Genomic DNA, 14,838 nt, shown 5'->3' with positions numbered 1-14,838 from the left:
AATACAACCACTTCAAAAATTAATGTCTTATGCACCAGTATTCACATAAATAACACACAAATAATTAAAAAACAGTGTATGAAAACTGAAGACTTGATGCCACGCAGCACTTCAAGGGCCATGAAATTCCAATTAGCATTTTTAACCCATGCAATACTTAAGCAACTTAAAGTGATTGAAAAAAGGCCACAGCATACAACAGGAATGAAACCTGTAACTTAACTTTCATTTGATTTTCTTGAGCGCAGTTAATTGAGGTTAAAAGTTATTCCAATTCCCACAATTACCTGCAGACAGGCCAAAAATAAACTTGTAGCTTTAAGGCATTACATGATTGAATTCTACACTTTGGAAGAAAAAGCTCTTTCCAGAAATTAAGAGACTCATACAGCAATAAGGAACTTATGGTTCAAAGTAACCAACATTATTCAAAACAAAGAGGTTTATGAACAGGACAGGACACATTCCTCTTATGCCTTTAAGAGCTTTGTGACCAGTATATTCCCACACAGGTGAACATCCTCAGTCTGAAAAGAAACCTGCATGACAGTAACTCTGAAAAGCCTAATGGGAGCACAACTCCTGTGTCATTTAGCTCTCCACTCCACAGGTTTATTCCCAAGGCTCCACTTCCCCCAGTAGAAGGTGTAAGCAGAGAGGAGTGCTTCTTACGATCAGTAATGTTATACTTGAGTCAGAGACTGAAATTACAGTTAAGAAAGGAGAGAAATTATGTAGATTTGAGAAAATGACTAGATTAACACTGTAATGGAAAAGTCAAATCAAAACCAGAAGCAGTAGAAATGGACAGGCAACTAACTTATGGAGGCTCATTAATACCTGTCAGTTGATGATGGACTGACAGCAGCTGCTGCCTCAGGTGGTTTTTCTTCTGGTTTCTCTTCTCGAGGGGCACTCACAGGTGCAGATTCACAGGCAGCCTCATCTGGTGCTGGTGGTGGAGGGACAGGGGCTGGCACAGGGGCAGGAGCAGGGGCAGGAGCAGGGGCTGGCGTGGGAGCTGCAGTTGTTGAGCCAACAGTGGAGGTGGCATTCGATTGCTGAGTCACTGCAGTTGCTGCTTTGGGCTACAGGAGGAAAACAGAGTTCAGACACAGCACAAAACTCCCAAAGCCCTGCTGTCTGCAGAAAACACACTGATTAGGTTCTGTTAAGATCATTTGTGTTTGATATTGCTGCCTCAACATCAAGCATAACATTAAAACATTGCAAGACATTAAATCTATAATGCAATTTAAACACAATTTCATTGTGTTTAAGTAAGCATCTGGAGCTTCACGGAAGTACTCAGACACCTAAGCATTCACACTCTTAGTATAAAGTGAAATGCAAAGATAAGATCTAAATATTTATAGATCACAATACTCTAAATATGAAAATAATCTTGTGTTTTACAAAAGCACATTTTAAAGAAGAAACCAGGAGTGTTGTCTAACAGGTGTAACAAGCATACCACTCAGGTCAGGAAAAAAGTGATAAAGAGAGAAATCGCATTTCATTATGAATGCCGTTGATGGAAAATGAGATGGAGAACAAAAAATCATAAAAAAAAAAATCAAACTTTACCTGCAACAAGTTTTAGTTATGCAGTCTTTACATTCAAAGCACTACAATAAATAACATTTAACGTACTTCAGTTCTGTAGTGAGCAGCAAAGATACAGCAGAATCACAGACTACCAAATCCACAGCAACAAATTTAGAGCAGCTAAGTATGCAATTGTGATTCAATCTTCACATCTCTAATGGAAACCTGAATTTTGCTTGGATGCAGTATTAATCCTATTATTCAGAAATTCAACTTTTGACAGTGTATGCAGCTTCCAGATAAGGTATGGAAATACATTTTCAGAAACCATATCACTGTAGTCCCTTACCTATGAATATCCCTAAGGGCTGACAAAGCTGATCCGAGTCTCTGCCTTTCCAAGACAAAACAGTTGAACTTTAACAGAAGACAACTACTTATTCAAGGTGCAATACTTTCAGACAATGCTTTCTTGAAGAAGGAAACATTTATTTCCTCCTTTTGTCTGAAAGGAGAGGTGAGGTTGAGAACGAACAGCTTCCAACATGATGGGCGCAACAAAAAAAACATTTTAATAAGTATTCAAAGAAAAACACTGACAGTTGGAATACGAGTGGGTTTATCTCCTGCTAGATTCTGATACCCTCAACACAAAAATGTTTTAAGCATCAGACATGGTTGTGCCTATGTGACTAGGCATGTCTTATCCACAACAGAATCAGGAAAGGGAAACTGAGCTTAAAGACTTGTAAAAAGACTGTAAGACTGCAGAAATGCCCAAAACATGGGTCCTTTAGATCAGAAGGTATTGCATTTAGCAGTTCCTCATGGAGGTCTGTGCTTAGAATCATGGAATTGTTTAGGTTGAAAAAGACCTCTGAGATGACTGAATCCAACTGTTAACCTAGCAGTGCTGAGCCCATCACTACACCATGTCCCCGAGTGCCACAGCCACACACTTTTTTGAACACTTCCAGGAATGGCAATTGCGCAACTTCCCTGAAGTCTTCTGCTATCAACAAAATGAAAACTAGACTCTGAAACTCATCTGCACCTATTTTCCTGTACTGATAAATACCTCTGAGGTAAAACAAAGCCTACAAAGCTGTTTGTTCAAGAAGACAGCAACAACAATTACATTCAATAAACCAACAGTAGACAGAAGTAAAGGGCAGGCAAAACTCACATACATGTTTTCCTTTGTCAGAACAAGGACTTCTAACTCCAAAATTAACTTCGTATCTCAAGACAGAGATGAAGCAAATTTTATTCAGATCACAAGGCTCTGGAATGCCTAGAAAAATCAATGGCTTGATTCCTGGAAGCAATCTGGCAACTGGTTCAGAGAAAAAATGCTTCAAATACATGTCACAGCCTTTCCCTATAAATTGCCATTGCAGTCTTTCAAAACTCACAGAAGGTTTGTTGATTGGTATATGCATCCTGGTTCTATTGGTTTATGCTGTTGAGCTTGACAAAAGAAACAGCCATGAGTTATGAAAAGCAACATGGCAAGAATGGAAGAGCTCCATATAGTGGATTTAGCAATAAACTACCTAGGTTCCCTTCTTCCTGTTGATATAAGTGTAAAAACAATAGAGAGAAAGAATGAACAGTAAAACCAGTCATTCGGATTATTTTTCTTTGACATAAACATTCAGTACAGAACAGCAAAAACAATCAGCCTAAGCAAACTAGGTCTGTGAAGCAATATTTTGCAAAAACAGGTAAAGTTTTGTTGACCAAGACTTGCACATGATCAAATTTCACTGGTTTTAACATGAGCACAGACAATCACTTAGCACAAGGGAAAAATAAAATAAAATTAATGAAGTTTCCTAATAAAAAATAATGACTACTCACTTTTGTCACCATAACCACCACAAAGTTCTTCTCATCTATTTTGTATTCTTTAAGAGCAGTCTCATCATTAAGGATTTTACCTGGCAAATTAAACAGACAGAATTTAAGAAGTTACTTAGCAGATCAACCGATAATCTTGGGATTTCATCATAAAAACAACTCCAAAGACCCCATGAACACATGTTTTATGCAGATTTATAAACATTAAATGGCCCTACAGAAAGTGTTTTGGTTATCAACCTTTGGCAGTGGAGCTGCAATTTTCCTCCTGTGACATCCACATTACTAATAAGCTTGAAAGCTGTTACCCTAAGTGTTGAAGATGCTTCCGAACATTTAAAATAGAGGTGTTAAATCTGGTAAGATTTATTGGACCGTTAACACAGATAAAAGTAATGTAGAAGAAAGGTTTTAGCATATAAACAGCTTGACTGAATAACTTATGCCACTTGAGTCACAGTAAGAAAATTCCTTTCTGCTTATCCTCTGTTTGGACTTCAGGTAAGAACATTACCCACCTGCAATAAACAAATTTGTGAGCTTGTAACTTTAAAAATTTGCTCTTAAAAGAAGGTTAAAACATTAGAAAAAGACAGAACCATTCCATAATTTGATACCTTGCCAGAAGGATAAAAAAAGCCATCACACAAATCCAGAAACATTTGTTATGCTACCACTGGTGGAACACACCTCTTGGCTGTAACTAGCAGGAAACATCCTTATCCTGATGATTGCAAGGAAATCAAGCAATACATACAAATTATGGCACCCGGAACACAAAAGAGGTGGTGGCACTGTCCTACTCCCTACTGGTTCCACCAGTCCTGCATGGTCAAATATGCAATGAAGTACTACATGTACTGCAGTTACAGCAACACCTGTAGCATCTGACTCACAAACTAGACTGGTTTACTGACAAATTTCTGGTTTATAGGCATTTTGGGGAAGGCTTCCATAAACGTATGTGTGTGTATACAAATACACATCTATCTACTTATATGCCTGTATGTATAGATCTCTGTCTGTGTATATATTTTATATCTATATCAAATAAATAAATAAATATGTTGACATCCTCAGGGTTTCTAGACTTTACCCTAATACAGAGGACAAACAACAGATCTGCCTCTCTATTCAGGTCTACTGGGGGTATCACTTCACTTTCCCAAACTATAAAAGTTCTATAGCTCATTTTAACAAAAGTAAAAATCTCATCAATATACCCTTGTAACTCCTGTCCAAGAAAAAAAAAATACAATCAATCTTTGGATAGGCTTCTATTCTATATCTTACTTCCTGAATTTCCTACTTGTGATGATTATATAGTATTGCAAATACATTCTGGCTTTAGGAAACACTCATGTTATACAATCTTATGCAACCCTTGATTTTTGCTATTACAGAAACACCATATTAAGAGTGTTATACATGTTTCACAAAGCCTTCTACCTTGTTCACATGTCTTGATTATACATGCAACTTCTGCTTTCATGTTCATGGCATGCAGTCCCTTCACTGAAGTGTAAGGGAAAAGAAACTTGCTCAGAAACATAGGCCTGAGTACAAAGAAAGAGAGACTCACAACTTCTCTGCCATTACCCTCTCTCTGCTGTCATTAGAGACTTTAGCTTATCAGAAGTGGAAAAACAATGCTGGTTACAAAGAAGTACATTAAAGAAGTGAAAAGAACAGTAAAGGTTCTTTCAAGCTTGGTTTTAGAGGAAAAAAACACTAGAGGGAGTAGTGGAATAGAACTTAAGTTCTGATATGAAGTGAGAACAAAAAAATGGATTTCTATATAACTGCCAGAATGAATAACCCAGGTCAATTACAGCTCAAATAAAGTTAATTTCATGAGATTTTTTTCTGACATTACTCTGCTTTTTCCTAGTAAATAATATATGTTTCTAGTGACAGAGCTTAAGATTATTGAGCGTACCTTTTTACAGCAAGGATTTGGTTGTGGGTTTCTTTTGTTAATCCAAAAGAAATAATCTGATTATTAATTCTCTGAGGTATATACAGAAATGCTTCAGCTATACACAGCATAAATTAAACAAAAGAATTAACCCAGAACAGGTGATTTGATCTGCCTAAATCCTGATTTCCTGTAACAAGTTATTTCTTCTTCACCTAACTTACCCCCAAGACATCATGCTATATGAGCAAAGATAACAGACACACATGTAATAAAGTCTGAAAAATTCAAATTCAAATTTAAGAGTGCCCTTTGACAATGAGTTTGCTTTCGTCTGTGGGGTTTTTTAACCTGTCTACATTTCAATTCTTATAACCTTTAGCAGACTTAACATTCTCATCAAAGTCAAAGAACAACATAAAATAAGGCAGATCCATATAAGGTATTTTCAGAATATCCATTACCTGCATAAATTAGTTTTTGGCCAGCTATTGGAAAGGCATCTTTTCCTCTTTCTGATTCAATCTTCTCTTTCAGTGCCTTTACCTAAAGCACAAAAACAGTCTTAATGAAAAAAAAAAAAGTTCACAATACACACCTAATTCAGTATTCTTTAAGTTTTAAATACTAGAGTAGTTTAAGTCATATCTTGATTAAGTCAAGTATATCAATCTTTCAAGGATGTCACAGTAACCACTTGTAGAGCAATATGTTCCCTTGTGAAATGATCTCCTGTGTTTAATCAAATTAGATAAACAATTTCTCCATGAGAACTTTCTAGGACGAATCTACAAGATGAAAAATAAATTGAAAAATTTGAGGGATAAAAATATTTTCATCTGCTGACCTATTTGCCCTGTTCTTTCTCTGCATTCAGGAGGTACACGGGCTACACAGCTGAAGGTTTTTATCATCTTAATATTCTTTTCTGGGAATGCTTTTCTTTTTGGTAAAATCACAATGACATTCAACCTTGAAGTCTCAATATGTAAAGAATTGTGCAAATTGCTCAATTGCTCATCTTACATAAGCAGTTTCCAACTCTTTCCCCTCCACTGTAATTTCTCGAGCTTTTGCACAGCAATTTTAAGCCTCCACATTTACTTGCTTACAGGTGCCACGGATGTATCAGCCACACTTTCCCAACACCACATTCAGGAGCTCAAATGACACTGTTGTCATGTGTTAGAACACTCTTACTCTCCTGAAAGACTCCAGTGTTGTCCTGAGGAGATAAATGATGTTCTTGCAGAAGCATTCCTGCACTAACACATCTGAATTCATGTTTTTAGGCAAACTGCCTGTGTGCACAATCATTCTTCTTTCTTTCTTATGGACTCTCCCATATACATAAAAGCAAGACAACCAATATGTTATGAACTTCTTGCTTATTGCTACAAGCTAACGCCATCTTTTAAAGGGATTTTTTCCCCTGAATATTCAAAAAACCTTAATAAAACTCTGCAAAGATACAGAACACAACATATTCCTTCCCCTCTGTGGGACTACACCAAAACAGGAAACCAACTCTTCTTCCTCAACAGTTGAAGAAAGAATGTTTTTGGTATTTGTATCATACATGCCATCCCAGCACCCGCCAAATGCTTTGGAATCAGTCTCCAACCAGGCAGTGGCTTTTCCATAGGAAAACTAAAAACAGTTCACTCGCATCCCTAAGTCCTGAGGACAGTCAAACCATGAGTTTGTTCAATAATGATTTGCTGAAAGCATCATGATTCTTATGCACCTACTTTACAAAAGTCTGTCCTATCCCTGGATTTAAGTTTATTTTTAAAGAGTATTTCCTTGAAAACTAAAAATCTAATTCATTAATTCCTCCCCAATTACTAAGGATGGAAGTCACTCACCTTATGACTAAACAGTTTCCTTAGGCCATGGATAAGCCATCAAGGAGTTTTTTTCCTGAGTTTTCAACTCTTATATACTTCAGGCAATTCCAGTTAAATGTCCCACATGCCCAAGCGTAAATTAATCCCCTAAATCACGTTAAAAGCCCGTTATGTTTTCAAACGCCTAGTTTTTAACACTCTGCTTACCTAGTCTTATGTTTATGCACTTGTATCCATCACTCAAAGATAATGTCTCAAAGCTACTTCTTTTATACCCAGTTACCATGTTTGTCATAGATCTGTAACAAATATAATGTGACAACCAGGAATAATCTATTTTCAGGAAGAAAATTAAGGTTTGTTTCATGTCCACTGCATCAATCAAGCTACTGGTTTCAAATTTCTACTTTGTTTGGAGTTCTACTCCACACTACAGCCTTTTACCTATGGGGAACAAAACCAACATCTGTTCTCTCAAACAATGTCTGAACAGCTAATCGTGGTAGTCTAGGTCAGGACACGCTAAATACACGTGTTAATTACTATACAATAACTGGAGCCACAAGAAGGACTTCAGATATTTACTGCAGTAAAATACTGACAGTAATTTTCCAACAATCCCATTTGCCTTTGCTGTCCACCTTGTGTGCAATGCTTTCCCTTACTATGATGTGGTTAATATACTGCAAGTGACCTGGGGCACTGTCCTCTTCCAAAACCTTCTGTGTAAGTCTGTGACAAATGACAGGACTACGCTTTCAACCCTTTTGGCAGGTGTGGCACTCCTCTCCAGACCTAGGCAAACCTCCATTTACACGATGGAGCCAAGGGAATTGAGAAAAAAAAAAAAATGTTCCTTATGACAGTGGCTGAACAAGAAGCAGTATTCACATAACCACGGGATAGTTTGGGTTGGAAGGGACCTGTAAAGATCCCCTAGTCCAACCCCCATGCAGTGAGCAGGAATACCTTCAAGTAGATCAGTTTGATCCAAGCCCCATCCAACTTGGCCTTGAACAACCTCCAGGGATGGGGCATCCACAGCTACTCCAGTGTTACACCACCCTCACTGTACAAAATTTCTTCCTCACATCTAGTCTAAATCTCCCCTCTTTTTGCTTAAAACTATTATCCCCTGCCCCATCATAACAGGCGTGCTCAAAAGTCTGTTCCCATCTTTCTTATATCATAGAACACAGAATATTCTCAGTTGGAAGAGATCCTGGAGTCTAACTCTTAAGTGAATGGCCCGTAAGCCCCCTTTAGGTACAGGAAAGTGTTCCAAGGTCTTCCGGAAGTCTTTTTTTCTCCAGGTTGAACAACACCAGCTCTCTCAGCCTGTTTCCATAGGACAGGTGCTCCAGCACTCTGAACTTTTTTGTGGTCTCGTCTGGACCAGCTCTAGCATGTCGTTCATGTGCTGACAACCATCAAGAGCATGAACCCTTAGCTTCCACAGGATTACACTTGGGAAAACTAACTCAGCATCCACAAGTAGACTCAGCCTCATGGACAACCTGTATGTCTGAAACACTAGTCTGAACCATCTTCATTAAGATTTAAAACCACAGATGCTCCATTTTCAAGGGGGAAAAAAATAAAAAAAAGTCCTCAGAGTGCTCTTCAGAAAGACAGCTGCATCTTCTAGCTGTTGGTGTTGGTACAGTGAGCTGCTGAAAAAGGCAACATCCTAAACTCTGCCACTAGCAAATTGAGTGGCTGAGATTCTAGACCTCAGCACAGCCATTGGTTCACAGTTATTAAGTGAAAATTAATTTTCGGAAGCACACCCAGCACACTGATCTGTCAAACTGAGAAAGCAGTTTAAAATATACAGTCAACTTCTGCATCCACAGATTATGATGTATTTTTGTCATAAATACAGATCCATAAAAAAAATCCTTCAGGCTACCTAGCCTTATTCAACCTGATCAGAGTTCAAAATGTATTTCAGTCCTCACTGAATCCCGTTTTATTTCTGCCCCAATAAATTTTGCAGCATATCAAAGGGAGCCTGTACTTTATGACAGTACCTTTAAGAATGAGCATCAATTCATCTACAAACACTTACTCTGAAGACTCAGAAACAGCACACTTACAAGACAAGGTGATTTTCCTCTGTCATCTGTGAATTTAGATGCAAAACTCTCCTGCTATTCAGAGACTGAACTCCATGTCCTCAAGAATATATGCCATGTAATTAAAAGTTATAGCTGACCAACTCCTGTGTGAAAAACTGAGGTCCTCCAAAGAAATAACAGTTCTGAACTACATCCCAGTTAGGCATTCTAAAAATGTGCTTCACAAAATCACCAGTGCTAAGTTGCCCAGTTGTTCCCTGCAGTTAATTTTCTCCAGCTAAGCTAGGGTTCCATTTCGACAAGCAGTTCCCTTTGAGCAAACACCCTCACTTCCCTCTTACACACCAGTGTTCATTTCTCCTACTTTATACATATGCTTACACAAAAGAGGTAAAAGGGATCAGTTTATTCAAAGACATATTTCAGAAATCCTAATGAAAAAGTGAACAGTATACTTCCATCAATTTTTATATTTTACACAGGCAAGATAAACTGCTGCATTCCTCAAGATTTACAGGGAAACTGAATACAAAACTGAAAAGGATCTCTTCTGACATCAAGCCACAAACTAACCTTCCACACCACAAGCTTCATGAGGAATCTGATCCACCTGAAGACCAGTAAGATTGTTTGCTGCACAAGGCTGCTACAGAGTTTATTCTGATGTTGGAAGACCATTCCTAATTTCCAGCCCAAATTAATTCATATACTACTCATACTCATTTGTTCCCTGGTTGATGTTACAATTTAGGTATGAATAGCCTTCCCACCTCCCGTGGTGCTTGCCAGTGTAAAACATTTATGCAACACTACCAAAACTTGTGAGCTAAGCTAGGCAAGAGCCCTTTAGCTTCCTTTCATGCGAGAGTCCCAGGTTTCCACAGGCTCCAGGCACCTCTCTTTTTTCCACCTGCTCTGGTGGAAATTCATTCCCCTTGGGAACAGGTGGCTAGCACACACATAGCAGAGTAATATCATGACAGGATCTGTGATCTTCAGGGCTTCACCTTTTAGCAAACCTGACTCAATTAGTCTATGCTGCTCATTTGAAAGCCATTTCCAAAAGTCTGACCCCCCATCAGGCAGCCAGACATAACATTAAACTCTTGTTTTCTTCAGTTCCATCACGCTTCTATTGATTTGTACTCAAATTCTTATCTAGTGAATAAAAGAACTATGAAGAGATGGATCCCAAGACCAATTCCAGAGGACCTCCGCTACCAACCTACCTACAACTGAACTGTTTCTCTCTACAAAGAAACAAGGTTTTTTAATTTACCTTATAATTCTCTGCCATTCTTAATCTTTTTCTGTAATAGACTAACAGGTTTCTCCCAAACTGTGGGGAAAGTCATGGTTAGACAAGAACAAAAAGCTTTCAGTTCAAAAGGTTTTGCTCTCCCCCTCCTCCCTAAGGGAGAATACAACAGTCTGAACACTTTCGTAGAATTTAGACTTAATATTCCTGAGTTTTTCCCTCCCCCTGCCCTTGCGAACACATTTACCACACCTTATACTATCACACAGACACTGCTCTAAGTCAGGTGAGGACAATGCAGCTGTGTCAGACAATAAACTAGCTAATGAAGCAACAAAGTGACCAGTGCAACAGGTTTTACTACCCTTAATCAAACTACACGATCAGCAACTGATTAACAACAAATGTTGTGCCTACTACAGAAACATCCAGAGGATAAGAAACTACTCAGCTCGCCAGTCAATGCTCTACAGTACTTTTACTGGTAAGAACATATTTGGTCCCAGCTACTTCCTTCTACAAATTATAAAAGCAGATTTTTCTGGCACAAACCTACATTTAGTGTTCCCTTGTATTGCCTTTCTAAACAGGACACTCATATTTAGTCAGGAGACCATACTGGTGGTTGCATGAACAGATTACTGCCCTGCTTCAGGTCCCAAAGATATAACAGATAATTGGGAAGAGTCTTGTGAAGCTAGTCAGATTTATGAGCTTATTATTAAGTGCCTGGAAAAAGTCCCCAATTGTACTCAACTAAACAAGGCATTTAAAATTATTCTAACATTTAAAATCAGCCTCACAGACAGGATAAAGCATTCATTAACTTCTGTATTTACTAACTGTATTTACTGTGCTAGAGTTTGTATACAAAGAAGCAGTATTGTCTGGAATAGTCTGGAACTGGTAAGGCAAAAATCTAAATTTAGCTCTGACATTTTACTTTCTAGGCAATTACCCCTGTGTGTTTAATTTCCAAAAATTGAGCTCATCTAAATCCAGGTGAAATCCATAAATCTAGCAGTTGCTGTTATACACCACAAGAGATCAACAGCACTAATTTCTGATCTCAGAACTAGCCTCCACACACTTCCACTCTGTGTTTCCAAACTGATCTAAGCCCTGCCTAAAAGAGCTGTGCACATGCGGCCTTGTACTAACACAGGAACACAACGATTTCAACATAAAGCAGAGTTTTCAGTATTTGAAGCTCCAAGAAAAGCAGAAAGATGTGGCTATAGACAGCTCTGCCTATGAACCCACAAAGGCTTGTTTTAAGGAGAAATCTGACATTCTCTGAGTAGGGGAGTCTTGCCTGGTCACAATGACTGGCATGAACAACCCTCCTGTACCTTTAGGCAGCCAATTTCTACAACACAAACTGATTTACGAATGTAAAAGCAACACAGTGGTTTGAGTATGAAGATAACTGACATTTCAAGTAACTATGAAAAGACACTTCTTAAAAAAGCCTTTTCCGTTATTGCATACTGGCAAACCAGTTGGAGAGATGCCTCTGACACAAAAACGTGGGGAATGACAAAGACAGGGAGAACTAGCCAGCCTACAAACAACACTCTGGCTGGGTGTGCTCATAGCAGTTGTAAGTCCTTTCCTCTCCTTTTCCTGTTCTTTTGGTGCTCCCTGCAGGGCAGCATGCAGAGGACAGCAACCTGGGTCCCTTACAGGGACTATGTAAGACATGCTGCACGTCCCCATGTCCTGTAAAATAAAGTGATTTGTTTTAGTGAATACATTCCATCCAAGGGAGTTGTGACCAAAGACAAAACCCTCCGTGGGAGAAGACACTGTCAGCCACATCCTTCAGCTCTCTAAGTTTACACCACCCTATTTTACACCTGTAGATACTCATTCGGGAAAGTATTTTCCTGTGTCTTAGGAATTCAATGAAAATATTTTCAAAGGGTTTGTTAGTAAACATGGCCTTGTATTTACAAGGGCAGCAGTGAGGCCAGTCAGTAGCTGAATTATCTGCTCCTCCATTCTTTTTAATCAACAGGTACTCTCCATTTTCTCAAAGTTTCAAAGGGAACACCTTCCAGCCTGCTGTTATCCATATCAAGGACACATATTCCCGCTTTCCAATCATACCTGCAAAGTAGATTTTAAATATAAGACACAAGTATGTACATAGCTATCCTTAAGTGCATACAACCTATATATTTAAATGATCAGTCTTTTGGCCACCTTGGGAATGGTGTCTCAAGAAAGTTTGGATAGTTGAACACATAATACTGACAAATTATTGTAAGTACAAAGCTAAGTTATCATTGCTGACAGCAAAACTGGATAAGAACATTATAAATAAAATAGCTGTAAAATTATGGGCAGAGCCAATGCAATGAAAAATGGGTAACTGTAAAAACATATTCTACTATGTAAAAGTAATTTAGTTGTATTAAGTAACTTATCCTATCTTATCCGTTCCTTTATTAAATTTTAAAGAAGTAAGTGTCATCCTCCCAAAGTTCTTTGGAAATTATATTAGAACACTTACTAGAATTTAAAGAAAATATTCCTGAACACGTGAAAGCCTAGTCTTCCTCAGCCAAGAATCAGAACAACTTCCCTTGCTTGAGAATTCTAGCTCTAGCCACAAAGCAGGCAAAGGATTATCTACCAAAGCAAAGCAGTAGCAAAACATTACCCCAGAGAGTTTATTAAATAAACATGAATTATCAGAGAACACAACTCTCATAGGTACTACAAAGTACGAAAATAATGGGAGAAAAAGGAAATGCTCTGTGATACCCCTACTCTGGTAATCTCTGCAATTACAATATTGCAGAGTCATGTATCAAGCCTCAAGCAGCAATTACAAACCCTCCAAATTCACACTCCTCTGACTGTGCAAGTATAAACACTCACCAATAAAATCCTGAAGAGATGCAAGAGCAACATAACAATCCTCTAAAAGAGCAAAAAATATATACACTCTAAAAATCAAGGAATACTTAGAGAAAAATACCAGGACTTGAAACAGAAAGACATCTTTAACCCAAAAGGATATTTCTGGATTTTGAACAGGAACCATGAGAGCACTTTCCTCTAACCACTAAAAATTATAAACCCTTAGGAAAATATACAAACAATTCTCTTATCCACAACTGCTGCTGGACTGACCTGCCTTGAGACATGTAGGAAGTAAATAGTAGGAATAGGTTCATACTTCTTCATATGTTACAGCCTTAAAGTCAGCTCTGATTATTTCACCCAGCAACAGTCTCTGATTCTTGCAGAACTGCTTTGTAAATTTGATTTTTCTGACAAATACAATAGACCACATATTCAGCAAAACTGAAATTACCAAAATTAAATCTATTAAGTCTGTATCTTCTTCTGTCATACAAAAGAAAAATGAGGTAAATGCACTACTACTACTACTACTTACAATTGGTTTGCTTACGTACTGAATAGTGTTAACGCTTGTTATTCTGCTGGACCAGGAGGGATTTTTTCAACAGAAGGCCACAGTTATGATTGGTATCTTTTACAAGAACCCACTATTTCTTTTCATGCATCTTTCCTAGTCCTAACAGAACAAGAACTGATGCAAAGTATGCCTTAAAATTACACAGACTTTTAATACTTATCTCCTTTTTTTTACTATATGTTTTAGTACAGCTCTCAATATAAAGAACAGATACAAACAGATGCAACTTAATAAAATTGTGTGGGTTCATGAACAGTATTCTCTTTTGTATCCTACCCCTTCAGACTACAGTTTGCATTAATTCATAAATTTATGACTGTACTCTCTAAAGAGAATTAAAGCACTTGTCCTTTTACCACAGACACCCTCCATACATTTATTAAGTACCTACCTCCCTCATATGTACCACTTCATTGCTGTTACAAAGCCAAAATATTTTTTATACTCCCTACAAACCAGAAAATAGACATTCTTTGCTACTGCATTGCCTTTTGAAAAATGAAAGTAGTATATCTTTTTCCTTGCAGTATACCTGTTTTATCTGGAGGAAAATGAAGCATTTGCCAAACCTCGAAAAATGAAAGCATTTGCAAAAATGCTTCATTTGCAAAACTTCCTCCTTATTACATGCCCTTTGGATCATGCTCCATTTCTGCTGGAACACACTTCCCACACATTCAAGAGAACTTCAGGTAGTGTCCAGCCTACATTTCTAAACTTAAAGACCAGGAGCTTCTAGCACTGACGATTCAAAAATCCCCATAAACAGGTTTAACAATAAAGCATAAACATATTATGGATGCACCAGAACAGAGAGAAGCTCAAATTCCCACAGCTCAATGTTCTGCTGACACAGTGTTAAACAA

At 38.0% G+C, this 14,838-nt stretch overlaps 1 protein-coding gene across 1 annotated transcript in view; it reads right to left on the bottom strand.

The window, feature by feature from the left end:
- Positions 1 to 14,838, bottom strand: part of RAD23B (RAD23 homolog B, nucleotide excision repair protein) — a 43,047-nt gene that overhangs the window by 24,695 nt on the left and 3,514 nt on the right. The window contains exons 2-4 of the mRNA XM_050329969.1: positions 5,794 to 5,875; positions 3,412 to 3,491; positions 841 to 1,088 (exon numbers count right to left, since the gene is read on the bottom strand). Of these exons, the coding sequence (XP_050185926.1) occupies positions 841 to 1,088; positions 3,412 to 3,491; positions 5,794 to 5,875 (410 nt within the window). The remainder of the gene's footprint in view (positions 1 to 840; positions 1,089 to 3,411; positions 3,492 to 5,793; positions 5,876 to 14,838) is intronic.

This window comes from Myiozetetes cayanensis, unplaced genomic scaffold (genome assembly GCF_022539395.1).
Source record: "Myiozetetes cayanensis isolate MyiCay16 unplaced genomic scaffold, myiCay2020 scf4, whole genome shotgun sequence".
In the NCBI taxonomy this organism is placed as follows: Eukaryota; Metazoa; Chordata; class Aves; order Passeriformes; family Tyrannidae; genus Myiozetetes; species Myiozetetes cayanensis.
This window is presented reverse-complemented; position numbering and strand designations above follow the sequence as displayed.